General features: G+C 34.5%; 6 protein-coding genes and 1 non-coding gene across 10 annotated transcripts; 3 read left to right on the forward strand and 4 right to left on the reverse strand.

Moving 5' to 3' along the window:
• Window positions 1–1,438: 1,438 nt before the first annotated feature.
• On the reverse strand, window positions 1,439–5,980 carry LOC104779964 (glycosyltransferase family 92 protein RCOM_0530710-like). Its single transcript, XM_010504403.3, has 8 exons — window positions 5,238–5,980; window positions 3,620–5,163; window positions 2,921–3,198; window positions 2,701–2,771; window positions 2,439–2,605; window positions 2,300–2,349; window positions 2,140–2,214; window positions 1,439–2,055 (listed from the first exon to the last, which is right to left on the reverse strand). The coding sequence occupies exons 1-8, from the start codon at window positions 5,365–5,367 to the stop codon at window positions 1,611–1,613; spliced, it is 2,760 nt and encodes a 919-aa protein (XP_010502705.1). The 5' UTR covers window positions 5,368–5,980; the 3' UTR covers window positions 1,439–1,610.
• A 14-nt stretch (window positions 5,981–5,994) lies between these two features.
• On the forward strand, window positions 5,995–7,784 carry LOC104779965 (uncharacterized). 4 transcript variants are annotated; one of them, XM_010504405.3, is made up of 4 exons: window positions 5,995–6,286; window positions 6,451–6,558; window positions 7,248–7,312; window positions 7,419–7,784. In XM_010504405.3, the coding sequence occupies exons 1-4, from the start codon at window positions 6,185–6,187 to the stop codon at window positions 7,570–7,572; spliced, it is 429 nt and encodes a 142-aa protein (XP_010502707.1). In that variant the 5' UTR covers window positions 5,995–6,184; the 3' UTR covers window positions 7,573–7,784. The 4 variants fall into 4 exon arrangements, with proteins under 4 accessions (XP_010502707.1, XP_087366091.1, XP_010502706.1 ...); XM_087509965.1 differs by having other exon boundaries at window positions 6,120–6,286; window positions 6,375–6,558; window positions 7,248–7,307; XM_010504404.2 differs by having other exon boundaries at window positions 6,121–6,286; window positions 6,375–6,558.
• Window positions 7,785–8,244: 460 nt separating this feature from the next.
• LOC147945482 (uncharacterized) lies at window positions 8,245–8,679 on the reverse strand. The gene has a single exon (XM_087509275.1). It carries the CDS (start codon window positions 8,677–8,679, stop codon window positions 8,245–8,247), a length of 435 nt encoding a protein of 144 aa, XP_087365401.1.
• Window positions 8,680–12,456: 3,777 nt separating this feature from the next.
• Window positions 12,457–14,894, forward strand: LOC104779968 (uncharacterized). The gene is made up of 5 exons (XM_010504408.3): window positions 12,457–13,082; window positions 13,501–14,078; window positions 14,168–14,230; window positions 14,322–14,373; window positions 14,469–14,894. The coding sequence occupies exons 1-5, from the start codon at window positions 13,011–13,013 to the stop codon at window positions 14,532–14,534; spliced, it is 831 nt and encodes a 276-aa protein (XP_010502710.1). The 5' UTR covers window positions 12,457–13,010; the 3' UTR covers window positions 14,535–14,894.
• On the reverse strand, window positions 14,797–15,931 carry LOC104779967 (uncharacterized). The gene has a single exon (XM_010504407.3). The coding sequence runs from the start codon at window positions 15,492–15,494 to the stop codon at window positions 14,997–14,999; it is 498 nt and encodes a 165-aa protein (XP_010502709.2). The 5' UTR covers window positions 15,495–15,931; the 3' UTR covers window positions 14,797–14,996.
• Window positions 15,932–15,996: 65 nt separating this feature from the next.
• Window positions 15,997–16,242, forward strand: LOC147945483 (RNase MRP). The gene has a single exon (XR_015597932.1).
• On the reverse strand, window positions 16,232–16,965 carry LOC104779969 (histone H3.2). Its single transcript, XM_010504409.3, has one exon. The coding sequence runs from the start codon at window positions 16,838–16,840 to the stop codon at window positions 16,430–16,432; it is 411 nt and encodes a 136-aa protein (XP_010502711.1). The 5' UTR covers window positions 16,841–16,965; the 3' UTR covers window positions 16,232–16,429.
• Window positions 16,966–26,197: the final 9,232 nt, after the last annotated feature.

Below are 26,197 nucleotides of genomic sequence, written 5' to 3' on the forward strand. Positions count from 1 at the left end.
CCAACATGCACCAGATCCTTTGCGGTGTTTGGTTGGCTTTTATCCGGTATCGATATGACTTTCATAGTCACGATGATCGGCGTGGCCGTCAGCGCTTCTTTGCTGCTTTGCTCTCGGTTGTTCATGACCGAATAAAGTTTATGTCGTGGTGGTCAATGATGTGCCCAAGCCACCGACTCTCGGAATCAACCTTGATCCCTAGCTCTTAGGCGTCTTCAAATCCTTCAGATTTAGCTTCTCTTCCCTAGGCCTTCAACCGATTGATCCCAATCTCTCATCTCTGAGATGGGTGATGATGCGGTTAGGCAGCTCCTTCAGCTTCCTCCAACAAGAATTCACAATCAGATTTGGGTCAAGATCTGAAAGGTCTACTTCTGCATGTCCGGTCCTCCGTCGAGTGAATTCTCGACTTTACCGGTGTCAACATGTATTTGATGGTTCCAAAGCTTCATCTTTGAAGCCCCATCAAGCTGGGTTTGCAAGTAGATGTTTTAATTGCTTAAGTCTTTTTAATTAACAAGAGAGGACGAGTAGTTCAGAGTTTCCAGTGATTGTGGCGATTTCCGTCATTATCAACAAAATTCAGTTCTCGGAAAAGAAGTGATTGTGCTCTCAGATGCTTCTCAAAGGAAATAACTAGGGATCATTTTTAGGTTTCGTTTGGTTGATTGTGGTTTTGTGCCTTTAATTGGCTTATGTTGTTGTTATTTTGGTTTGTGCTTTAGCTCCGGGGAATACTCGTTTCCGCCGGCTAAATATCCGGGGACTTCTATGTGTCCTCCGGTCTTGTATCATATTTTTGTTTCTCTTCCTTCATTTGAAGGTTTGATTAATAAACAGTGACAAAAAAGAGACATAAACAAGAAAACTTCAACAGTCGATTCTGAAAAAAAAAAACTGCTTTGTAAAATCGAAAATAATGTTTATTTTAATTTGCTGATATATATTTTTTTATTATTTTTTCGGTACCCCTAGAGCACTAAACATTTTTAGTAATTCTTTCTTTCTATCTCCACACCATTTGACAATAAGATAGTCTGTTCTACGATATATATATCAGATTGCATTTCTGACAACTACGATGTGGTACTTAGTTACTATTTCATGTTTTTGACACACGCTATTATAAGAAGGGTGAACACAAGTTAAACTAATTTAATTTATCTCACGATATTTAAACCTTCACATTCTGTTTTCGTCTTTGTCATCACTCATCACCAACCAATGTTCCATGGTCAAGCTTTCGACGTTTTGAAAATTTGATCTCAAGCAATTTGTAAACAAAGATTATGAACATCTCTACAAATGGCTTGAGATCTTATGCATATTAATTGGGTTCTTAATATGCGAACGAGCTTCTTTCTTTAAATAAATCTCATCTTATCAAGCCATTTGTTTACGATGTCCATAATCTTATATATTAAGCAGCCTAAGGATATTTGAAGAGATTTTTGGAACTTTAGGAACAAGGAACTGAATGATAATGTAGTTTTACAATGTGTTTGAGCAAATGATTCTGTTGTCATATGCATAGTTATAGAACTGCCTAGATCCGAGGCAGGTTCAGGCTAAAGATGGTGATGAATGTCATTGAAGATGATGATCTCATATCACCCTTGCCTGCGAACAGCTCTTGACGCCATAGCTCGCAGGTTAGCTCTTGCTAGCGACAGGTTAGAAACCGATGAAGAAGAAGTTTCAGGCGCCGTTACGCCAAACGCAGACGCGAACTCCTGCCGCTGCAACCGCAAGGCTAATGCGGCATCCCTATCTTGGTCCAACCTCATACTTGCGTTTCTCCTCCTTCTCTCGCTCCTCTCGCTTCTCTCTTCAGATACAAGCAATCTCGAAAGATCCTCCCTCTGAAACCTCTCTTGAAACGACGCAGTTTCTCTGTTTCTGCTTCTTAGCCTTTGATTAGGATCTTTAGGACTCGGCGTCTCCTTGCCTCTCGAGTTAGCAGCAGAAGCAGCTCTTTGTGCTTCGACTTCTTTAGGGAACAGAAGCTGGATCGTGTTCCAAAGAACCGTATTAATCGTACAATATCTTCCATTTCTGCATAGATAAAACAACATAACATTGTAAGATAGAATTTTGAGGCTTTAAATCCGAACTCATATAAAATTTGATTCTATTTACCCTATTAGTTGCCTGCATTTAGGACATTTCTTTCCACACTTATCCGCTGCAGATCGCAAACACTTTTTGCAGAAGCTACAAATGAAACCCAAAACTGAAACTATTCAGTACCAAATTCACCATACAAAAGATAATAACTCTGTTAGTGTAGTTAACCTACCTGTGTCCACAAGTTGTAGTACTGGGTTCAAAGCAAATCTCAAGACAAATCTGTAGAATCACGAACCAAAATCAATGAATTGCGAAAAAAAAGCACTAAAACAGAACAGTCTCAGGAGCCTCAAAATTCAGATTCATACCGCGCAAGACAATTCATCTCGAAGCTTATCTATGCAAGGAAGCAGAAGAGAAGTTGAGTTCTGCTCCGACGGAATCTTGTCATCTTTAACTATCTTCTTCTCTTCTTGTTTATCTGCTTCTATCTCTTTCTTCTTCTTCTTCTTCTTCTTCTCTGCAGATCTTTCTTCTACCAACCACAGAACAGATTCAATTAAACTTTATCTCTGTCACTAATTTCATGAATCCCTAATCTTTCCAAAATAAACATAATTTTCAAAGTACCTTCATGTCTGATTACTTTATCAAGATCAATCACAGGTAACGGAACAAGATTTTGCTTAACTCGCTGCTTCCTGGGATTCACAAAATCAAACGAATTTCAAAAAAACCATTTCTCAGATTTCTCAATTTCTCAAAATTCGAAAAACCCATTTCTCAATTTCTCAAAATCTGAAGAGCCCTAATTAAAAAATATATATATATATATATAGTTTTGGTTTACCTTCTTGAAGAACCTGAAGGAGGAGTTGATTTAAACAACAAATTGGAACGTCTCCTTCGCTTAGAAGAACTTCTTTCAGGCGTATCGTCGACCACAAAGCTAGCGATCAAATCCTCTTCGTCCCAACCCGCCATAGCCGCCGCCGATTTGAATCTCGGACTGATGTAAATCTCTGCGTTCTCACCGTTCTTCTCCCTCGCGATAGGTGGCTCCTTCGATCCATCTCCGGATCGGTTAGTAGTAACTCTCGTTGGTGTTTCGTTCACCATTCTCTCGATCTAGGATTTGAGATTTCCCAAGAACGCTCCCGAGAAGAGGAGAAAACAAAAAAAAGATCGGGAAAGATAATATTTTCCCAACGGTCAGATTATCTTTTTAAAAATCTTGAATTCCTCGCAACCTTAAATCTTAACTGGGCCTTTGGTGGGCCTGTTGACCTTTTCTTGAAATTATCATTTTAATCATTTTTTTTTTTGTAAGATATCAATTTGATCATTTACTGTCAAGATATGATTTTCCTTATTTACTTTTACTTCACTGCTCTGACCAAAATTACAGGAAGGAAATTAAGATTCCACTGTAGAAATTCAAAAAAAAAAAAAAAAGAGGTTAAATTTTGGCTAATGGGCTTTATGAAACTGTTTTTTAATCTTTCGAGCTATTCTATGATTGGACCGACGAACCTATTTTAAAACTAACTTCGTCGTCCTCATTTTTCTCCCAAATAAAACGCTGCGTTTTAGTGTTCTTGAACATCTCAAAGACCTGATCTCTAAGCCCCGTATCATTCACTTCACAGAATCTCTCAGACCAATCGGGTGGTTCGACGGGTCGGGTTCCTAAACCGGGAGCTCGATCTCTCGACCCGACGTTCTCTTCGTTTTGCCAATCCGCCACGTAAGTCGCGACTCTCCGGTAAAACTTCTCCTTGAAAACCTCCCAGACCTGATACTTGTAATGCTTAATTACCATTATATCCTTATCCACGTCGGTAAAGTTGAACTCATCCCTGAGATGAAAATGGTGAACGACGTTGATCAGCGTCGCGTTCATCGCTTCCGGTCGGATTATGCTTTTGTGTCTCTCCGGTAAAACAACACGGCAAGTGTAACCCGCCGTGACTCCTTCCCTAGGCCTAGATCTCAAACCCGACGGTCCGAAACTGTGGCACGGCGTTCGAATTTCGCCGATCGAGTCGGAGGTTGTGTAATTTCTGATGACTGAAGGTAAGGATTCACCAGAAGGGATGTAGTAGAACTCGTCGACGTCGATAAACGCGACCCAATCGCAATCGCTCTTTGCACGGATCGCGCAATTGGAGAATCCGGCTTCTTGAGTTTTGGTCCACGGCCAGAAATGTCTAGAGATGTTGTAACCGCGGCTCACGAGATTCTCGATCTCGGCGATAATGTCGTCGTCGCTGTTGTTATCGTAGATAAACCACCGTTGAACGCCGATTCCGGCGTGGTACATCACCCACTCTCTCAAAACCGCGGCTGCGTTTCGCGTCATGGTGCAAACGCACATCTGAAACGGTTTCTTCCGCGGAGGTTTAATGATCCGACCCGGTTGAGCGATCGAAGGAAGCATACCAGTTCCTCCTTTGATTCTAATCGAGACTTTAACAGGCCCATGGGCCGTTTTCGGGGGGTCCAAAACAGCCAACGGTGTTCTACAACGTACAATCTCCTGAGCCGCGGAGATAACATCTGATCTTATTAACCGATTATGCTTCGTGAAATCCCAGCCGTACACGCACTCATATCTCGACACGTCAGCAACTTTTCCTGGCCGTAGATTAAGCCCCTTGACAAAAACCACCGTAGAGTTATCGTAGTCGATCACGGCGTCGTAAACAAGCCAATCCCACCGGTGAGTTGGTCCAGCGGGTAGATGCTCATCCGACGTCCATCTCGAAACAGTAAGCGATACGCCATAGCCACGTGGCGTCTCGGGACACCGTACGATCTGACCTCCGAATTTGTCTCTATCGACAGCCGTCGGATACGTTTTCCGTTGCTTCGACAAATCGGAGAAAACGCAGACGAGATCGTCTTTCGTAAATAACCGACGAGAATGAGGGTATTTTAGGAAAACCAGTGTTTGCTCAGGTAACTTCACCGCTTCACGAATCGTAACCGGCGGAGAAGAAGAAGACGATGTTACAGAGTCGCCGAGAACTGCCCTCGTCGTTACAGCCGTTGAGAAACTTATCGTCGAACGAACCACCGGACGAAACCTCCCTGTTAGTATTAAATATCAGTTTCTGATCATTTGAAAGGAAAAAAAAAGAAACCGTACGGGTTCATTAATTTACCTTTAAAGATGAACATGGTGGAGAAGAGAACGAAGGAGATGACAAACAGAATCACGAACCAGAAGAACATCCGCCACGAAACAACGACGTCTCCACCGCAACCACCACCTAGTTTCCTACGAACTTTCATCTCTTACGCCGCCGATAATCGCCGGCGCTTGCCGTTGATTTTAGCTTTCTCCCGTAACAAAAAAGTGAAGGTTTTTCGCCTCTGTTTCTTCACCGGTCAAAGTTTCTGATGTTGTTTTGATGATTTAGAGTTATGAATTGCGCAATTCTTTAATTTTGTTGTTATCTCAGTTAAGAAAGAAGAATTAGAAAAATAATGTAAAAAATAAGGAATTTTACTTTCCTTTAATTTATTTATTCCTGACCTATGAAGAAGAATATGAGAAAGAAAAAGAAGAAGAAAAAAAAGTCACGAACTTGGAGAAGGAGAAAAAAAGACGGCTCACTGAAACAAAACCATTGGTCTCCTCTGATCATGAATTTATTTGCTTTTTTAAGAACACGAATTTACTCTCCCTGACGGTTTTTTTTTATTTTTTTTTTTAACTTTTACTTCACTTAAATTTATCGTAATGCAATGCAATGCAAAAAAAAAAAAAAAAAAAAGATTCGGATACGTTGCGTGTTATTTTTCCATGTCGTAATTTCTTTTACAGCTTTTATGAATTTAGAAGCCACTTTAAATTATTTTTGTTTTTTGATTTTGCCGTTTGAGGCGTGATTTTGCTTTGGATGCCTTTGACTAAAGTTGAAAACAGTACTTATATTGCCGCAGAAGTGGGTCCTAAATCAGCACTTAGTTTATCCATTTACGGCGTCGTTTTCAATATTTCGTTATAAATTGATATAAACTAAACCCAACGGGCCTTTCAATTAGGCCCAATAAAGTACGTTTAGAGTTAGGATCATCTTCTCCGGCAATATCGCCGGGAAAAGAAATGTTGGCGATAACGAGAGTGATAAGCCGACGACTTCACAGCACAAGCGATGTTACTGTTTCTCCAAAACTCTCAGGATTCTCTATTGTATCTCCCAAACACGTAAGCTTAGCTGTTTCTTCTTATGGTTTCCATGGCGATCAGAAAATTTTTGGAATTTGAATTCTAAGTTTTTTTTTTTTTGGAAAAGTGAACTCTTTTATAGGCACCCGTGGATTCAATCTTCTGTTTTAGGATCTGATTTGTTAAATACCCTTTTACTGAAGGTTGAGGTAGAGTATGCAGATGGAACCAAGTTCAAGTTTTCATCAGAGTTTTTGAGGATTCATAGTCCAGCTGCTGATGGGAAAGTCAGATCTATCGGTGGTGAAAAGGTAATTTGTAAAGATTGGTTCTTTTTTTTGGGAGGTTTATAGACTTTTGATATCTTTTCTTAGCTCATCTTTTAGACAAATCTAATTTCAATAATTTGATAACTACCTATGAGTAAGCATTGGATGCTGCTTTGGTTCATTTTGGCTTATTGTTTTTGGTCCAGCTAAATAATTATGGCCACTAGCTTAGCTTGTTCTTACTCCCAACTTATACTTGGTTCTAGATGGATTCTGGTTCTAGTTAAAAGAAGAGTCTAGTTTGGCGGCCCTTTGGCTTTTGCATAACCCCTGTGCAGTTATTGACAACTAGTTCGTTATACTAATACGTTGTGCTGTTCTTTGGCTTTTAAGTAATAAGTATAACCACTTCAATAATATAGTTACACTGGATGGAGAAATGGTGTAGCAATGAGTTGTGGTGTTGTTTCTTTGCGTTTGGCTACTACCTTTCTGATCTGACTGACTAGCTTCTGAAAGGTTTTGTTGAAAATGCAATCTTTTAAGTATCCTAGCTATGAGTCCTGCTATTGTACTTCTCTCCTATGGTTACTTGTCCATTGATTGCATGACTAATCAACATGTAGACTGTTTGGGACAAAGTTGCAATTATTAAGTTTCACTCTTTACTCTTTGGGCAATGAGTCTTACTGTGTTTAGATTTGGCCTAACTAATTTGTTTACTCAATCAGGTGATATCTGGAAGGCGGTATGTAGGAATCATGTCTGCAGAACCGGTTGGAAACTACGGGGTAAGGTACTTTCAAAACCCGTAAGGTCATCATAAAGATACTCGAAACCTATGTTTTTTGGTTCGCTTATAACTTCACGCGGTTTGGGACTAAATCTTTTTGAGGGTTCAGGTTAGTGTTTGATGACTTGCATAGAACGGGGATATATCCATGGGATTATTTCCACGAGCTTGGGAGCAACAAGTTTGGTCTTATGAGAAGCTACATCAAGACTCTTCAAAAGCATAATCTCAGCCGTGAACCTGCTCCTTCAAGAAAGAGATGATTCTGATCATCAAAAGTCTCCTTGTTGAGCAGAAACAGAGAATGAGATATACTTATGCTGACTCTCCAAAAGCATAATCTCAGCCGTGAACCTCCTCCTTCAGCTGGTTGTATTGTGAATATTACAAAGTTGATTATCTTTTCTTTAAGTTTTCCTTTTGACAGAATGCTATATTTGGCTTTGATGATATAGATTTTGATTCTTTTCCATCATCTGTCACCACTTCTTATCCTCAAATGTTTAAGCAGTCGTACTAGTGAGAAATTCTCCTTAGCCTTTTTCTTCACTATTGTGCTTAGTAAAACTAAAATGTCAGCAAACTAGAATTTACTTTTACTTTGCTTGCTGTGTTTGTTTTATATAAAGGCACATTAGAAGGATAGTAACATAAAACATAAAATCAATTTTAAATTAACTTTATCTTTTTCTAATTGTCCTAAAACACAACCAATTACGAAGAACCAAAACAAAATGATAGAAACGACAGCCGAAACAAGACTTTCAGAACGATGAGAACAACCTCCAGACTTCCACTCGATTCCACATTCGTAGCAAAACGTGTATCCACATCTATTAATCAAACATAAACATTACAATTTTAGTAGGGTAGGTGTAAACATAATTGGTCGAATTCCAATCAAAGGATTTAATTGTTATAGCTAAAGAATGTGATTAAAGATGGCACCTGCAAGTTATTACAGCCATGTTGTGTTCTTTCGATGATGGTTCAATAATGTGTTGGCACTTTTTACATTGACGCCACGTCGCTGTAGGATTTGGAGTTGGTTCCAACCTCTCGTCATCATTATTGCATGACAAGTTGATGCTGAAGCGGTATCTCATAGTTTCATCTTTTTCGGTAGATTTGGAGACTTCACCTCCTTTGAAATCCAAACAGATGGTACCGCAAGTTTTTTTCTGAGCAGGTGGCGGCGGCATACTTATGCTGATTTCAGAAACTATTGTATCCATTGCAAGTTTATAAGTAAAGCTAGCTTGATTTCCAGTCATCAGAACAGGAATGCTATATGTCAATTGTTGTCTTATGCGTTGCACATCATCCATTTCCAACGCGATCCTCTCTTGCTCAGACGCACATCTCCCCATGACCTAATTAACGCAAACACATCAGTTACATGCAACATTGAAGCAAAAGGTCTCATTGTGCCTTCCTCCATGTCGCACATACTTTAAAGATTTTTCTTCTTCTTTCTTAGGTAAACAAAAAAGGTCTCTAAATTGCTCTACGAAGAAACGACAAGTTTATAAATTGGATGATGGCTTAGAGAATATTGCTACATTTTTGTAAAAAGAAGTTTAACATAACTGAGCAATTTTATTAAAACCTGTTAACTAATGAAAAAGAAAGAATGTAATTAATTTCCAAAATTAAAAGTTGGTTAATAATATTGGCTTTTCTTTTAAGTTTTTCTCTCTTTACCCTTTTGCGCAATGAGTCTTTTGAGAATAACAAGACTCTTAAAAAACATAATGTCAGCCGTGAACCTCCCTCCTCCTTCGGGAAAGAGATGATTCTGACGATCAAACTGTTTTGATAGATTCTTTTTCTGCAAAAACGGAGAATTTTCTTGTCTTGTTTCAAAGTTACGTACGGTTGTTGTTGTTTGCCTTTAATTTCTTCAGTTGCTTTTGTTGATGGTATTAGTGTTGATTGACTATAAATTGTCTTTAGAGAACAAAATACTAATCAAAAGTTACACTTGTAAAGAATATATTACAACCAGTATCATTAACATTAACATTAGTTGTAATTTGTAAACTCTTGTGTACCCTTGTAATTTTTGATCAACATAAATTTTGCTTCTACAGTTTTCATTAAAAAAAGATATAAATAAAAACTGTTTGAACATACAAAAAAAAAACACCATTATTTACGAGTATAAAATTCGAAGTATGACAACTGTTTTTAGCAAATAACTAATGTAAAAGAAATTAACAAACAGTGGGAAACAAAAATAGCAAACATTGGTACATGCATCATGCATGAAAATAGCAAATGGAGTTTTAGCATCACACATCACATGTGTTCCGGGTCCGTTGCACGTGCGACACATTCGGACCGTAAAAGCCACACTCACTACTAGGCGTGATTACAAAACCACGAAGATTCTGCAAAAACGACTAATAAACTAAATTATTTAAATAGCAATAATGAACTGTGTTTAATCTTGAAGTCTCCTTAGCATATAAGTATTTTATTAAAGTAAAACAAATATCTTAGTAATATTAATATTAAGAGTGTACATCAAACGGTAATGCAATATATAATATTTTTCCTTCGATTTCAAAACTCAAAAGTTTAATTGTCATCTCATCAAATCGATCGTTTTCTCATCAAATAGTATATATTTGAGCTATCAGACATTTTCTACACACATAACCTTAAGATAATACATAATTTAGTTTTTGTCAACGCATAATGTTTTATGTATTTGAGTTATCTTTTTAAAATAAGAACTCAGAAGGAATAGCGTAGCTTTCTGTGATGGTTGAATTGTAATGTATGGTACTACTAACTCTGCAGAGACAGACTACTTAGAATTTAAATCTGTTTTTTGTGTATGGTACAAAATACTCTAATAATCGGTTATACACACCAACGTTGATACCTCATGCTTCATCTACTTATTACCACCAAACTTACCAATTTTTTGTTTAAAATTTTAAAATTACATAATTACAATTCTATTAAAAAAAAATCATAATCATAACAATTTTCTTACAGTGTTTCTCAGAATAGCAAATTAAATTCATTTCTCAGTTAAACCTCTATAAATTAATATTCTTTAAATTAATATTCGCTATAAAATAATATTCTTTTGGGAATCTTTCGTAAAAATCTAGTTTCATCAATATCATAAATTAATAATAATATAAATTATATATATGTAAGAAAATTTAGTGAAAAACAATTTTATTATTATTTGTTTATTCTTGAATTTACATTCTAATTAGAGCTCATCTCTAATCTTTATCATTATATTAAAAAAATTGTTTTGTTTTCTCAAATCACATCTAAAAATTATAGAGAGTTTTACAAGTAACTGGTTCTAAAGAAAACACAATATCTTTTTCGACTTCATCATTACCACGAATGATAGTAACATCAATTTTTCCTAAACTCTAAATTTCTAACATTTATCATTTTTATCTGGATCATATTATTATTATAATAGTTAATATTATAAATTAAAAAATTCTATAAAAATATGAATGATAACAAAAGTATCTTATTTTGTAATAGAAAACTTTCAAAATTATAAAAATAAAAAATATTTTTATTAATTTATCAATAAATTAATTATTATTAATTCATCAAAAAATTAAAACATCTATAAATTAATAAAATTTTATAACTTTGACCTTATTGTTTTAGGTTAATTTAGTGAGTTTTTTTCTTCTAATTTTTAGAACACAATATGAAATTACCAAATACTTCTAATACTCCTTGTGGAGTCTTCATTTTTCCTCGATGAGATACAAAAATCGTTGAAAAATAAATCTTCTTGGGAACAACCATTTTACGTCACTTTGTCCAAAGCATTTTTTGTCCAAGAAATTGTCCTAATTCCCCATTTTTACTAATACAAAAGTTGACTAAACATTTGGTTTTTTATATACATTCAAAAAATAAAAACGGTCAAGGTTAATTTGGTGCTGGTAATTAAAATATATGGTGACTGATGAGGTAATTAAAATAATTTGGTGATTTAGATGGAGTCTGTCCATGCTAATATGAATCATTTTTTGGATTCCAAGAGTTTGGGATCCTATGTATTGGTCTTTATGTGGATCTTGTGGTATTTATGGAAAACGTGTAATGCAAAGGTTTTTGAAAATATCATTGAGCGGCCAGAGGAGGTTATTCGGATAGCCGAAGGGGAGGCATTGTCCTGGCAGCAGGTTCATGAGGAGGGTGAAAATGCAGATTCCACAGTCCTGGTGACGTTAACTGATTCTCGGTTACGAGGGCCAGTTACTTCCCTTTCCATATTCTTTTCAGGCTATCGTTGCTATGTTGATGGCTCTTGGAAAGCTGGCGATCGATTCGCAGAAGCCGGATAGTTTTGTACCCAGTTTCAGGACGTGACGCCAAGTATGAGAGCTACTAACTTTCGACGGAGTCTTTCTCCCTTACACGCTGAAGTCGAAGCTTTCATTTGGACTGTGCGTTGCATGATCGAACATGATTACCGTAATATGGTGTTCTATTCAGACTGCTTTGATTTGGTGAAGATGATGGTGTCTTTGCCACATGATTGGCCGACGTTCTCGGCATACCTCGATGATATCAAGATAGATGTGGATACATTTTTTTATTTTTCCTTATCTTTTATTCCTAGAAATACAAATTTAAAAGCAGATCTTTTGGTACGCCATGCGCATATTTCTCCGCATAATATTCTATATGTAAATAATTTCTCTTCATATTAGCTCATCTGAGTTAATATTTTATTGAAAAAAAAATAATTTAGTGATCTAGAATTTTGGACCGATACTAAAGCTTACTGATAACAAAACAAAAAAATTTTGATGATGTAATAAAATCTCTCCATTTTCATTACGTTTGGATAGACCACTTGATAAAAAAAAAAATCGGCTGACGAAAATAAATCTATAAAGGTATAAATTGTCGTAATGACATTTATTCTAATAAACATGTCCTCATTACAAAGTAGTAGAAAGAAAACACACAACATAAGCAACGTTTTCATTTATAATTCAGAAGAAAATCAAGATTTAAATTCGTTTCCTAAACAAAAAAAAACAAGTATTTTAATTGTGATCCCTTTAATTATTCTTTAAATTAAATAACATCCCAAAAATAGCTTAAAATAAACGTTTCATAAACTTTTAAAAAATGTTTGAAGAAGTACTCATAAATCGGTTCCGAAGACCGAGTTTCCAGAATTTTCTCAGTTTTTTTTTTTTTTTTTTTTTTTCCTTTCGCTTCAATTCTCAACCACTTTCAAATTTCAACAAACACCACATCATAAAATCATATCCATTTCTATTCTGCAGTTTTAGTATAATTTTTTTCATTCCCATCCTCAAATATAATAAATGTGTTTGATTTTATCTTCTTTTTCCATCTCCTAGTTCATGGGACCCAGATCTAAATATATTTCTTCAGGACCTTTCCCCACCACATACATATATACTTGTGTTTGTCTTTAAGCTTTCTTCTTCTTCTTCTTCTTTGAAGAGAGAGAGAGAGAGAAAATCTCAGTTTCTTTCAACGGCGACACAACACAGAAACTATTTTTCTTTCAATAGACGTTAGGTTGACGAGAAATATACTCTCTAGAGAAAAGAAAACAATATATTCACCGAGCTGACTAGAAGAAAAATTAAAGCTTTTTTTCTTTTCTTTTTCCGTTTTCCATTAGAACTTTTTTGGTATTGAGGGTTGAGAAATGGGTGAATCTGCAGTTTTGGTTCATTCGTATTCGTTTGCTGCTCCTATTACCCGTAACGATTCTCATCAGGTTCGTTTTTTTTTTTTTTGTTTTCCCTTTGTTCTTACGCTTTTTTGTGACTCGTAACGATAATTTTCCGGGAAAATTTTGACGGAAACTGGGCTGTTTATACGTTTTTTTTATGAATTGAATACCCACAAGAAAAATTTAACCTTTTTTTTTTTATATTTGGACTTTTGGGATATTTCCTCCTAATGGAAATTTTCTCGGATTTTCCCGGAAAAATTAATATAAAGTTTCGTTTTTTGTTTTTTTTGTTTTTTTCCTAATTGATACAGTAAACGAATGATTTATGCATATAGAAATGTTTCTGGATTTGTTAAATTTGAAAGTTTGTAAAATTTGGATTTGAAATCTGAAAGCTTTTATCTGATTTTGTTGTTGTTTGTTGTGTGTGTGTGTGTGTGTGTATTGGATTTGTTTGCAGGACAATACGTTACATGCGTTAAGCGAATCGATTTCATTTGGGAAATTTATGACAGAGAATCTTGAATGGGGGAAATGGTCAAGCTTTTCACATAAGAAGTATGTTGAAGAAGCTGAGAAATACTCTCGTCCTGGATCCGTCGCACAGAAGAAAGCTTTCTTTGAAGCTCATTACAAGAGAATAGCCGAAGCCAAGAAAGCTGCAACTGAAGAACAGCCGACGGTCACACCTGCTGAGGTTTTGCTTCATACTTTGGAAACACAGCCTCCTCCTCCTCCTCCTCCGGTGATCAAGTATCAGCTAGAAGAGGTTAATGATGATGATGAAGAAGGACCCGAAAGAAACAGATTTCAGATTGATGATCGTGTTGTTTCGGATAACAAGCCCGTGGTTGGTGGTGATGATGATAAGGAGGTTAAGAAGCAAGAGGAAGAGTTGTTGAAAGAGGATTGGTCTGTTGGTGAAAAGGAGAAGCAGAGGAAATCGATTACAAAGAACAGACCGGTGTTTAGATTGTCTCTAGAGAAAACTATCCCTCACAAATCTTTTGATGAGATCACTTTAACAGAGAAAAGAAGGTAACATTTTTGTGATTTCACATATTTGGTCTAAAGATATAACAGTCTTTTTTATCTGATTGTTTTTTTTTATGTAACACAAAATGCAGCGAAAGACCAATAACTCAGATTCAAGAAAAGCCGGTTCACCGCCAGAGATTTAGTCTCTTGAGGTAAGTCAGACTCTGTGTTTTTTTCTTTCTTTCTTGCCTTATATGTTACTCCTGGTTTTGATTATATGTTGTTTGTTTGTTATACCAACAGCTGTTTTAAGGGTAATGCTAAAACTCAAGATCAGAACCAGAGCAGGAAAACGGTAAGGCTATTTTTGTTGTTGTCTATTCAAATCTCATGTGGTCATCAAAAGAAGATGGTTTCTCATTTCTCGGTTGCTTTCTTTTTTTTGCGCAGAGAAAGACGGAGAAGAAGAAGCAGTTTATGTGTCTTTGTTTGAAGGCAAAGACTGTAAGAGAATAATCATAAGAAAGGTGAAAGAAAGCTTAAAGAACACACAGCTTTGGAAAACGTTTACACAGTCTGCAAAGGGCTGATGGGAGGAATAAAAAAGATCGATTTTCGAGTCACATACTCGATGGTTTCGATCAAGCTTTTAGTGATAAAACCGCAACATTTTCGTTACGTAGATGGCACCGATTATGTTCTTTTCTCACCAGTTTGGAAAAGAGTCTGAGTGCAAATAGGAAGAAGAAAAAAAAAAAAAAAACTGGAAATAGCTTCCTTTGTTTTGTTCTCTTTGAATCTTTGTTATCTGTCTTATTACTATGTAATGAAAGAACACATCTAGTTTCTTGATATGATCTGATCTTAATCTTGAAATTTGTAAAGCTACCAACTTTACTTAAAAGATAACGTAAAGTAACCAAATGAACAGTCACAAAATAAAAAGGAAAAAAGCTGATCCACGTGAGGGAGACATCATTAGACCAAACACCAACCATCTTCTTCTTCACGGTCATCTTCTAACACATGTTCCGTCATCATCATCCCCACATCGTAAAAACTCATATTTTCACCATAATCAAGAGATCCACCATCTTCTTCTTTATCACTATTATCTCCATTACTCTCTGTCTTCACCGTTTCAAGTACTCTAGCTTCTTCTCCTTCTACTACATTGTCTTCACAGTTATGAGGATCCAAGAAACCAGGGAGATCCAAAACAGGATCGGATCCAGGGACAGTCTTGATCCTCCACGTCAGCAGTTTGTAGCTTGATGAAGCAATGTCGTTTGATCTCACCCAATGCACCTGGCCAGGCCACACTTTCCGGTGAGCTTTGGTTGGTTTAGATGGCGATTCGGTAAATAACTCGGAGGTTTGAGGTGAAGTCAAAGAGTTGACCGGTCTTGTGTTAAGCGGTGGTGGAAGAATCCGGTAACCTCTGACTAGACCATGTTGCCGACCTTGTCGCCTCATCTCCACCGTCAATATTTCACCGAAAAAGAAAAGAGAAGGATTTTTTTTGGAATTGGAAGTTAGCTTGAATGATATATAAGCCAAGAAGAAGAAGAGCTCTTTAATGGAGTCAAAAACTTAACATCCAACAACAAGAGTAGTTTGTGGATCAAGTCAATGAGTTGTTGTTGTAGATAACGTGCAAGTTATTAAATAATTCAACATCTCTTTATGTTGCAATGACAGAACATGAATGTAGAATTTGTGATTCTGACATTATTACTTTTGTATTTGTCCCACATCGTTTAGCTAGCTAACATTAAGTCGTTTCATCTTCAAGTATATAAAAAAAAGAGGTCGAGCCAAAGTCTAATTCATACCTTTCTCGGCCTTTTGGCTTAGATCAAGTGTTGAGTCATCGACTCTTGTGATATTAACTTAGAACTCGCTTAATATCCCACATCGGTTACTTGGACTATATCAAGTCTGTATATATAGTTGTACAAATGAGAAAGAGTAACAATTGTCATTGGACGAAGTGAATGGGTCTTATGGGCTTGTCTAAGCTCCGACCCAGGAAAGTCCCCGGGCCACTTATCCGCAGAGATGCGGCGTCGGTAACGAGAGAATCAGACGGTGGAGAGATTTAAAAGCTGAGACGCGTGTGTGGAGCTTCTCTCCGCCGATGATATCATGGCCGTTCGTTATACGACAGTTATTCGCCTGGTCCTTATCGGACCAACTGAACGGGGCTTACGTTTCAATGACAAACCACTTTTTCTATTGCAAAATTCACATCAGAATTAGAGTTACCAAGCCGAATTGAACATTTGATCTAAGATTAAATATTCATTTGGGCATTTTATCGAACATCTGGAAGACACTTTTTAAAAAAGAACTACAAACACAGGAGAAACAAAACTGAATCTAGGCTAATCTTCTTCTTCTTCATCATCTTAAGCCCTCTCACCCCTAATCCTCCTTGCGAGTTGGATATCCTTAGGCATGATCGTAACCCTCTTAGCATGAATCGCACAAAGGTTAGTATCCTCAAACAAACCAACCAAGTAAGCCTCAGCTGCTTCTTGGAGAGCCGCGACTGCACTGCTCTGAAACCTCAGATCCGTCTTGAAATCTTGAGCGATCTCACGAACGAGTCTCTGGAACGGAAGCTTACGGATCAATAGCTCAGTGCTTTTCTGGTATTTCCTGATTTCTCTCAGCGCCACCGTTCCTGGACGGAATCTGTGTGGCTTCTTCACTCCTCCGGTTGCTGGAGCTGATTTCCTCGCCGCTTTCGTCGCGAGTTGCTTCCTTGGAGCTTTTCCTCCGGTGGATTTTCTAGCGGTCTGCTTGGTTCTGGCCATTTATGAGATTCTTGAGAAATGAGAAATTGAAGACTTATTTGTTTTTGATTGCTGAGAGACTGTGTTTGATTGATTTACAGAGTTAGGTTGAGATGTGATTTTTATACACATGGAAGAGATGAAATGTTTTGTTCTCGTCTGTTAGATTGTTTTGCTTATCAACGGCTAAGATTGTTTGTATCTTTGCGATCCGCGTCGTATGTTGAGTAACCAATCAGAAGGATTCTCTTAGCGTTGAGGGATTGCACAAGTAGACAATTTTGATACGTGTCAATGATGATGTGTACTGATTTCAAAGACTCAGAGTGACACAGAGGCGTTTCCTCTTACGTCGTCATTTCGTTTGCAAGTAAATTTAGCTTGCATTTTTTTTTTTTGATCGATTTCATTCTTTGATATTTCAGGATGCATGTGTTCATAATTTTTATTTGATGAACAGATTGCAAAACTTTGTTGGTTTAAACATTCCAGTGATTGAGATCTCTTTCACTAATATAAGCACAATTATATATACTGATGTTTTAAATCTTTATACATTTCCTTTGTCACATGTACATGGGTATTATGGAGTTCAAAGGCTCTCAAACTCGGCAACACTGAACACAGACCGGAGGCTGTTTTTCTATGTTGCAGTCACAGCAAGATGTTTCGCAATCGTTGTTGCAGCCTGCACATGAAGAACAACAACAAAACATGTAAACCTTTTTTTGTTTCTTTCATTTACAAGAGCTTTCTTTCAAGTTTATTCTTGCTTTGTTTCTAGAGCTTGAATTTAAAGCTATGTACCTTTCACAGTGAAAAACAGAGACTCATGTTCCTGATAACTCGGGAAGAACTGAAACTGTTTGGTTGCTGAAGCAAAAACAAGAGGTTCTCTACCAATAATGACCAAAGAAACAAAGAACAGAGCTAGTGTTGTCGGTGTCATCTTTCTTTCTGTCAGTACTTGCAGCTATACTTATTCAGTCAAGGCAGTTGAACAACCAAATTGGTCATTGTGATATTTACTAAGAGTAAGGCACTATGATAATATATCACGTTGTGTTCATGTGTTGACAAGGAAGAGACACAAGTACATGAAATGTTTTTATACAAAGCCAATGCAGATGGAACACAAAAGAGTAGATGATAAGTAGATGAGGTTTAAGTTTCCTTGAGTTTTATTACTTAAAAGGAGGTTTTTTCAGCAAGATACAGCCACAAAACCCCATCTACTTGGGATGACTTGCTCAAGAGATTTTAGAAACGCTAATATTTGGCAACAGCAATACAATAATGAATTGAAAATCTGAAGGTTTTGTGAAGATTATTAGCTTCAAACGTTAAAGGGGGATGAGTTTCCCAACTGAGTACCGCACACAAACTTAGCTGTTTCAACGCTGAAGTTGCTTGATGTGTGTGATCTGTTTGCCTGGGTTCAAACCCTTTGGACAGACTTGTTTGATAACAAGAGACTTGTTTGATATGTATGCAGGTGGATAAGTGACAGTCGTGATGAGTTCACTAAGGAAAGACTTGAGGCTATTGATGATGAGTTCAAGCTTTACCGTTGTCATACGATCTTGAAGTACGTAGGGATGACATATGGAAGTACGTAGCACATATCCCACACAACACGTCCTATGTTTAAACGATATCTACACTACGTGACATGTGCAATGTCACCCCTCAAGCACAAACCAACCAAGTAAGCCTCAGCTGCTTCCTGGAGAGCCGGCTCTGAAACCTCAGATCCGTTTTGAAAATCTTGAGCGATCTCACGAACCAGTCTCTGGAACGGAAGCTTGCGGATCAAAAGCTCGGTGCTTTTCTGGTACTTCCTTATCTTTCTCAATGCCACTGTTCCGGGACGGAATCTGTGTGGCTTCTTCACTCCTCCGGTGGCCGGAGCTGATTTCCTCGCCGCTTTTGTTGCGAGGAAATTGAAGCTTTAATGGTTTTTGATTGATGAGAGAGTCAGAGAGAGACTGTGTTTGATTGATTTACAGAGAGTGAGGTTGAGATGTGTTTTTTTATACTAATGAAAGAGACGAAGTGTTTTGTTCTCGTCCGTTAGATGGTTTTTCTTATCAACGGTTAATATTGTTTGTGTCTTTGCGATCAGAATGATTTTCTCAGCGTTGAGGGATTTCACAAGTGGACAATTTTTGATACGTGTCAATGATGAAGTGTTGTAATATTTTCAAAGACTCTGAGTGATACAGATGTGTTCTCTCCATCTTTCGTCGTCGTTTCGCAAATTCAGCTAGTATTTTTAAATACGTTTCCGTTCTTGATACGTGTTGTAATATTTGCAGTGATTTCAAAGACTCTGCGTGATACAGAGGTGTTCCTCTTGCGTCGTCGTTTGCAAATAAATTCAGCTAGTATTTTTTAAATCAGTTTCCGTTCTTTGATATTTTTGTATATGTTCATAATTTTAGTCGATGAACAGATTGCAAAATTTTGTTAGTTTAACCAACCCGTAGATAGATTGAGATCTCTTTCACTTATATAAGCACAATTTTGTAAGTTTCGATTACCTTAATTTTTACTGATTTTATTATATTTTCATGTGGATATAAGATAGAAATAATAGATCTGTACACTTAACATTATATCTAAGTAGAAAATCAACTAAAAAATAAGTTTTTTCTTTTGCTCGATTTTTTTCTTCGATTTGGGTATAATCGCAGCGGATCTTTGCTGCCTAGCGATTACACGGTGAGAAATCGGTCAAATCGGCCGATTTTTTGAACAGGGTCTGTTTTAATACAACTGGCATTTTATTGTTAAAATAAAAGGAAATTTAATGATTTCACATTTGTTGTTGTTGATTCTATTTGTGACAAAAGAAAAATGAATTCGTTATCAATAATTCTTCTTTTCCTTTTTTGTTATCATTTTATAATATTTTGAAACGAGGGAAGAAATGTTACTTGTTCGTTCTTCTTTTCCTTGAGATCGATCTGGTAGTTTTGAAGCTCTGGCTTCCCAGGGTTATAATAGGTTCCATTGATTGATCGATAGATCTGAAAATTCTTCAATTTTGATTCTCTTCCGCCGCATATTATTACTATTGCATTTAATAATAAACAAATGTTAAATCGTGTAAAGCTTATGTAGCTACAAAAGCAAATGTATGTTCATGTTCCTCTGTAACCCACCAGCTCAAAAAGACACTAGTGGGTATGAAGGTCACGACAAAGTCCAAACTTAAGAAGATGGTCATCACGGTGGTTGTGACACAAAGTATGAAGCTCTAACTATAATTATTAGATAAATAAAATGTATGAACAATGTTTAATTGCATAAAAATTTTAGTTTTAGATTTGTGTTCGTCTTCTTAATTAGGCTTAAATGGAGTAAATTCATAAATGGAGTTTTATTGGATTTAAAAAACTTAATTTATGAAACAATAGAGAAAAAGATAATAAGGAAAATACATTAAAACGTTTTATATACACCATTTACAAAAAAGGTGATTGTAAATATTATAGATTCGTCACTATTATTATTTAACTTGAGATATTTGATCCAAAAAATTAGAAAAAATTTGAATACACCTTATATATGGCACAAAATGACTATTTTGTCCTTAACTAAAAATTAATTAAAAAAGTAAAAATAAACACAATATAAATAAATTAATTCATTAGACAAAATTATTTCTAAAAACATTGCCTAAATTAGATATTCTAAATTTTGTTAATTGTTTTAAGAAAATCAATAACTAAAAGATTAAAATTCAGATAAAATAAATAAAATACGTCCTTAAGTAATAATTAAAATATCTGGTATTATTTAGTAATTTAATTTCAAAAATTTATTATATAAAATTAAATTAAATTGATTAGAATTATTATTTTTGGATTTATGTTTGGTAAAATTTCAGATAATAATAGTTTAATATATATATAATTCACTAATAATTCTTTAATTTTTTCAATCAATAATTTTTTTTGAAAAATAAATATATATTTCGATATATTAAATATGTTACTGAAAATTTGAGTATAAGTTACATAATTTTAATTTATTTTAAAATTTCTTAATTTTAATAAAATAATCAAATATTGTGAGCTTTTAGAAAATAAATCAACAGTTCAAAAAAATCGACTATGTAACAAATCAATTTAAAATCAGCAGAAATAAAATCTAAGTCGATAGTTCAAAAAGTCAAAATATTAATAAGTCAACGTAAAATAAAATAAGTCTACTAAGACCAAACAAATCAACGGAAAAAAATTATAAGTCAACAAACAAAACAAATAAGTCAACATCATCAAAAGTCAACTATGTAAAAAAACAATCAAACAATAAAAAGTTGACAATGTTAAAATAAATCCAAGGAAAAATAAATAAGTCGACAAAAATTAAACTTAAATCAACCATTCAAAATAAGTCAACAGTTAAAAAAATCGACTATGTTATAAATCCACTAGCCATAACATAAGTCAACTGTTTTAATATAAGTCGATGGCAAAGATAATTAAGTCAACAGAAGTAAAAAAACAAAACGATTGTTCAAAAAGTCGACATTACAAATAAATCAACATTGATTAAAATAAGTCTAAAACATTGATATATATATATATATATATATTAGAAATTGTAGAATCTTGAATTATTTATTTTTAAAAACAACAAAAATATTTAAATTCTTTTTCTTTACTCAAAATTTCAAGATAAAAAATTGATTTATGTAATCATTATTAAAATACAATAAATACATTTTTGTTATAATTTATATTTATTAATAATTTATTCCAAATTTTAAAAAGTAATTTATTTTTAAATTTGAATTACTTTAAAATTTAAATTTAGTTTTTATTTTTTATTATTTTTATTTAATTGTTAAAATAATATTTAATAAAAAGGGTACATCTGTTTATTTTTATTTCAAAATGTGTAGTTTTCAAATAAATATAATATTAAGTGTAATTTTCAAATTTCTTAGAAAAAATGCCCCAAAAAATTACGAACGAACGAACCCACAAAAATTGCAGCAGACAATAAAGCATATGCATTTTGATTTTGATCCAAAACAGTACAAACAAAAACATGCAAGAGTAAATATGAAACTACAAAAAAAAAACTATTTGGCATACGAACAAAAGGAGATTCAGAAGAAAAAAAGTTATTTTGATCCAAAAAAAAACAAAATATTGGCGTAAAAGTAAATTTTCAAACTTAGGGATGTAATTTAAAAAAACTCAGCAATTAAGTATAGTTTTTTACGCAGATTCCACAGCTTGGGGGTGTATTATCCAATGTTTGTTACTTAAAAGACATTATTTGTACAAAACAGTGGTTCTCGTAGTATTTTACAAAAGTAAATATATATTATTATTTTTTTGTTTTCGGAAAACATAAAAGAAGATAATGTATTTTAGAGAAGACATATCAACAAATCACCTCTCAAATAATAGAGAAGATATAAGAATGTATTTTTAATTACATAAATAATAGATTATACATTTTCTGTAAAATAATATCCAAGTCATGAATTATTTCCATGAAAATTTCTCAAGTTTAAAGTATCTTCAACTCAATTGATTTAAACAAATAATCTATTTTTTCAATTCTTACCGAAAATATTATTGCAAAATATATTTGTTGCAGATGTACAAATGACATTAAACTTTATAATAGTCAAATTAAACTTTATTGACATATTTCCCAATTCAATGATGTGTTTATGTGAATTAATCTTTAAAATATAATATTTGCTTTATTTTTTAATTTAACTTTTTGAAGAGTATAGGATGACTTTGATTAGGATGTTTAAATAACTCATTCAACAGTTAGTCATTATTAGTTGAATAATAAAAAATTAGACCACTCAATTTTGATAAAATGCAATTAAATACATCAATTTTTAAATTTAGGCCAAAAAGACCATAAACTTTGTAAGAGGTCATTTTTGTATGAGTCTAGTTTAAGACATGACTGAGAGAGATGAGAGTTTAATCGTTATTTGCTTTGTTTTCAATTTTCAGACATGTTTAAGATAATACTTGTTTTATATGGCATTGTTTAGGACTTGAATGTCTGTTTTTTTTTTTTATGGTTAATGCAAGTATTGAGAGAATGAACACATACTTTTTTTCAACTTTCAAAGCAGTTTCAGTTTTATGATTGAGAAACCTATGAAGGTTTTTCTAGTGGAAGATGATTTTGGTTTAAGTTCTTCTTGGGTTGCTTTAATTAGTTTAATATTAATTATATGATTAATTTATTTGTGAGTAACTTAGGAGAGTTGCTCCACTAATGATGCTCTTAATGTGTTCATAAAGACAATTTGTTGGTAGTAGTTAAAACTAAAGAGTATATTTTAACAGTAAAATATATTTGTGTGTACAAATAAACTTTTAGTGGTAATGTAGACAATAGATTTGTAAATGGATATACATTAGTGTATTATAGCAAAAAAAAACAACAACTATTTTCTATAACTACAAGTTTATCTCTTTACTTTTATACATTGTTTTTACTTACGAAAATAATAAATATATATTATTTGTTAAATTTAATTTAATTTTAATACTTTTGAACTCATCAACAACTATTTTTTTTTAACTAAAAGTGTATCTATTTTTTTTTTCAACCAAACAATAAATTAAAAGGAATTTCCTCGGTTAGTTGCCCAAACCAGAGGGAAGGGGTTTACAAAAGAAACTTCAGAGATAAGAGAATACGAAGCACGGGGCAAAACAATCCGCCTTCAAATTTGTCGTATGCGGGATCCAAGACATGGAGAATAGTAGAAAAAACTCCAGCGAATTTAACTCATCGAGCAAGTTGGAGAAGGATGACCAATATTCAGGAGAATGCACCATAGTGAGTAACTCAGCACGTATCCGCTCCATGGCCCACAACAATGCTTCTAATTCTGAATGCAGGGCGGAGGGGCTCCGTCTTAGACACTTGGCCCCCAACAACAAGGTTCGCTCCTCACCAACACAACATCACCAGCCCAATCATGATTGCTCATTGGTTGCTTTCCAAGAACCATCAATTTGACAACAAGGTGAAGAAACCTGGACATTCGAGGACGGAGATAGAGCCGACATGACCGCCGTAAAAGATAGCGCCTCTTCCCAAAGAGACATCCCTCCAGAAAACAAAATTCAAATTTGAGTACACCGACTCATATGGAAAACCCTCTGATGAGACCGAAGTTAGAGATAAATCCTAAACTTCCCACGAGTGATGACATTAAAAAAATGTGATTAATAGTCTCAACCGCAGAGTCACACCTTTTACATCAAATATTTACATTGGACACCTTGGTGTATCTATTTACTTTTATAGATAGTTTTTACTTACTAAAAATACTTAATTTATATTCTTTGTTAAATTTTATTTTATTTTATTTTAAAAACTCTAAACCCGCACATCAGGCGGGTCCTAATCTAGTTTATAATAAAAGCTCAAAATCCTAAAACTTTTGAATATTCTAGAATAATATTAATTAATTAAGTAAATCATAATATTTGGAAATATTCTAAATATTTCGCTCCATCAGGTCTTGCCGGCTAAGAAAAGATTCGAAGATCACCTCTTGTCGGTCAAAAAAGATTTTACCTCGAATCTTCGCAATGGTTTATAAAAACCTCTTGAAATCTTTCGATTAATCAATTCATCAATAACTTAATACAAAAGGAAGTCTAAGAAGGCTATATATAATAAAAGCTTAAAACCCTAAAACATTAGAATAATATTAATTAATTAAATAAAACATAATAATAATAATAAAATTTGGAAATATTCCAAATATCTCGCTCCATCAGGTTTTGCTGGCCAAGAAAAGATTCGTCTTCGAGTCCTGCATCATTGTTGTATCAGAACCTGAAAATTATCTGAACTAGCAGATACCCGGAAAAAATCACTTACAATTGGATATTTTTATTATTTTGGGTGTTTAGGTATAAAATTAATTGATATATTAAAAAGAGAAATACCCTCAAATAGCACACATCTAAGTTTTTCTTCCAAGGTTAGCACACACTTCAAAATATTCTAAAAGTAGCATTATTTATTGAATTAATATATATTACTCCCTCTGTCTCATAAAGATTGATGTTTGAAACTTTTTACACATTTTAAGAAAACAATGATTATTGAGTTTAAATATATTTTTTCCTTTGACTAAAGAGATATTATTTAATTTTAAACCAATAATAATTCAAAATTTTAAATATTTTCAATGATTACATCTTGAAGTTTACAAAACATCAATCTTTGTGGAGTAAAAAAATATTTTAAAACATCAATCTTTATGAAACCGAGGGAGTATAAAATAAGAAAAATAATTATAATCTTTTATATTTTCGTTACCTCTTCTTCGACGGAAGAAACATATCCACCCCATCTCAAAAACACACACAAATTCCACTCCACCACTGAGCTGAATTGAGGAAGAAGATGGTGAGGATCATTCCCATGGTGGTGTCCTCCATTCGGCCATCGTTCACTTGCTTCTCATTTGTAGCCTCATATCTCTCTTAAATCTCTCTCGCACTCTCCGTAATCATCCCTCCACCTCTACAAATATCGTTGACTACACTATAGAGATAGAATTGAGAATCATTTGTTGTTTAATTGGTTAGTTAATTATAGAACTAGGGTTGTGATGAGCTGATGTATCGTCTTTCAATTGTAGTCATTTTTAATCATCATCTCATTAATTTCCCAACTAAAAAGTTTTGAGAGGTCTTATATTGAGAAATGGCTTTGATTTATTTGTGTATTGGATTATGTGCATATGTGTTTGGGTTTATTTGAAAATCATTGATCTGTTAGTAAGTTTGTTTCTATAATTTTAGGGAAGAATCGAGATTGCTTAGGAATAAGCTTGAAAGTTTGTGTGTTTCTACCTTTCAATCTACCAAAGATCAATTGGGTTTTGTTGTAGTTAATCTGAATTTGATCTTTTGAGAGTAGAAACTATATGTCATGGAAGCTAGAATTAAAGGTGAAACTCAACAGTTCTATGGTTTAGAGTTGTGGATCTGAGATCAGTAGGTAAAAAGAGTGTGGAGTGGGATTTGAATGATTGGAATTGGATTGTGATCTCTTTTTCGCTATGGAATTGAATCATGATGGTAGTAAAACGTTGGACTTCAGTGTTTTCCTACACAGAACTCCTCGAGCAGCTCCTTGTCATGCTCTCATGAAGGGAATATTATTGAGTGAATGGTGAAAAATACTTGAGACATTGAGAAGAAGAGGCGAGTTGTTGAGGCAATAATGGTGGTGGTGATACTCATGTTTAATAATCATTTTTGGCTTGTAGTTCGTCGATTATAGATTGATTAGGCGGAGTACAGTGGTGGAAGATCTTCTGGTTCTATTCATCACCATTTTTGGGAT

This window comes from Camelina sativa, chromosome 4 (genome assembly GCF_030686135.1).
Source record: "Camelina sativa cultivar CO46 ecotype springtype chromosome 4, ASM3068613v1".
NCBI classification, from domain to species: Eukaryota; Viridiplantae; Streptophyta; class Magnoliopsida; order Brassicales; family Brassicaceae; genus Camelina; species Camelina sativa.

Coding starts and splice junctions, on each gene's coding strand:
- LOC104779964 (XM_010504403.3), bottom strand. CDS start 5,367: ATGAAAGTTCGTAGGAAACTAGGTGGTGGTTGCGGTGGAGACGTCGTT. Junction 2,215..2,299: donor ACTACAACTTGTGGACACAG/GTAGGTTAACTA, acceptor TTTCATTTGTAG/CTTCTGCAAAAAGTGTTTGC. Junction 2,056..2,139: donor AAATGCAGGCAACTAATAGG/GTAAATAGAATC, acceptor TTATCTATGCAG/AAATGGAAGATATTGTACGA.
- LOC104779965 (XM_010504404.2), top strand. CDS start 6,234: ATGTTACTGTTTCTCCAAAACTCTCAGGATTCTCTATTGTATCTCCCA. Junction 6,559..7,247: donor GATCTATCGGTGGTGAAAAG/GTAATTTGTAAA, acceptor TTACTCAATCAG/GTGATATCTGGAAGGCGGTA. Junction 7,313..7,418: donor GTTGGAAACTACGGGGTAAG/GTACTTTCAAAA, acceptor TTGAGGGTTCAG/GTTAGTGTTTGATGACTTGC.
- LOC147945482 (XM_087509275.1), bottom strand. CDS start 8,679: ATGGGGAGATGTGCGTCTGAGCAAGAGAGGATCGCGTTGGAAATGGAT.
- LOC104779968 (XM_010504408.3), top strand. CDS start 13,011: ATGGGTGAATCTGCAGTTTTGGTTCATTCGTATTCGTTTGCTGCTCCT. Junction 13,083..13,500: donor CCCGTAACGATTCTCATCAG/GTTCGTTTTTTT, acceptor ATTTGTTTGCAG/GACAATACGTTACATGCGTT. Junction 14,374..14,468: donor AGAACCAGAGCAGGAAAACG/GTAAGGCTATTT, acceptor TTTTTTGCGCAG/AGAAAGACGGAGAAGAAGAA.
- LOC104779967 (XM_010504407.3), bottom strand. CDS start 15,494: ATGAGGCGACAAGGTCGGCAACATGGTCTAGTCAGAGGTTACCGGATT.
- LOC104779969 (XM_010504409.3), bottom strand. CDS start 16,840: ATGGCCAGAACCAAGCAGACCGCTAGAAAATCCACCGGAGGAAAAGCT.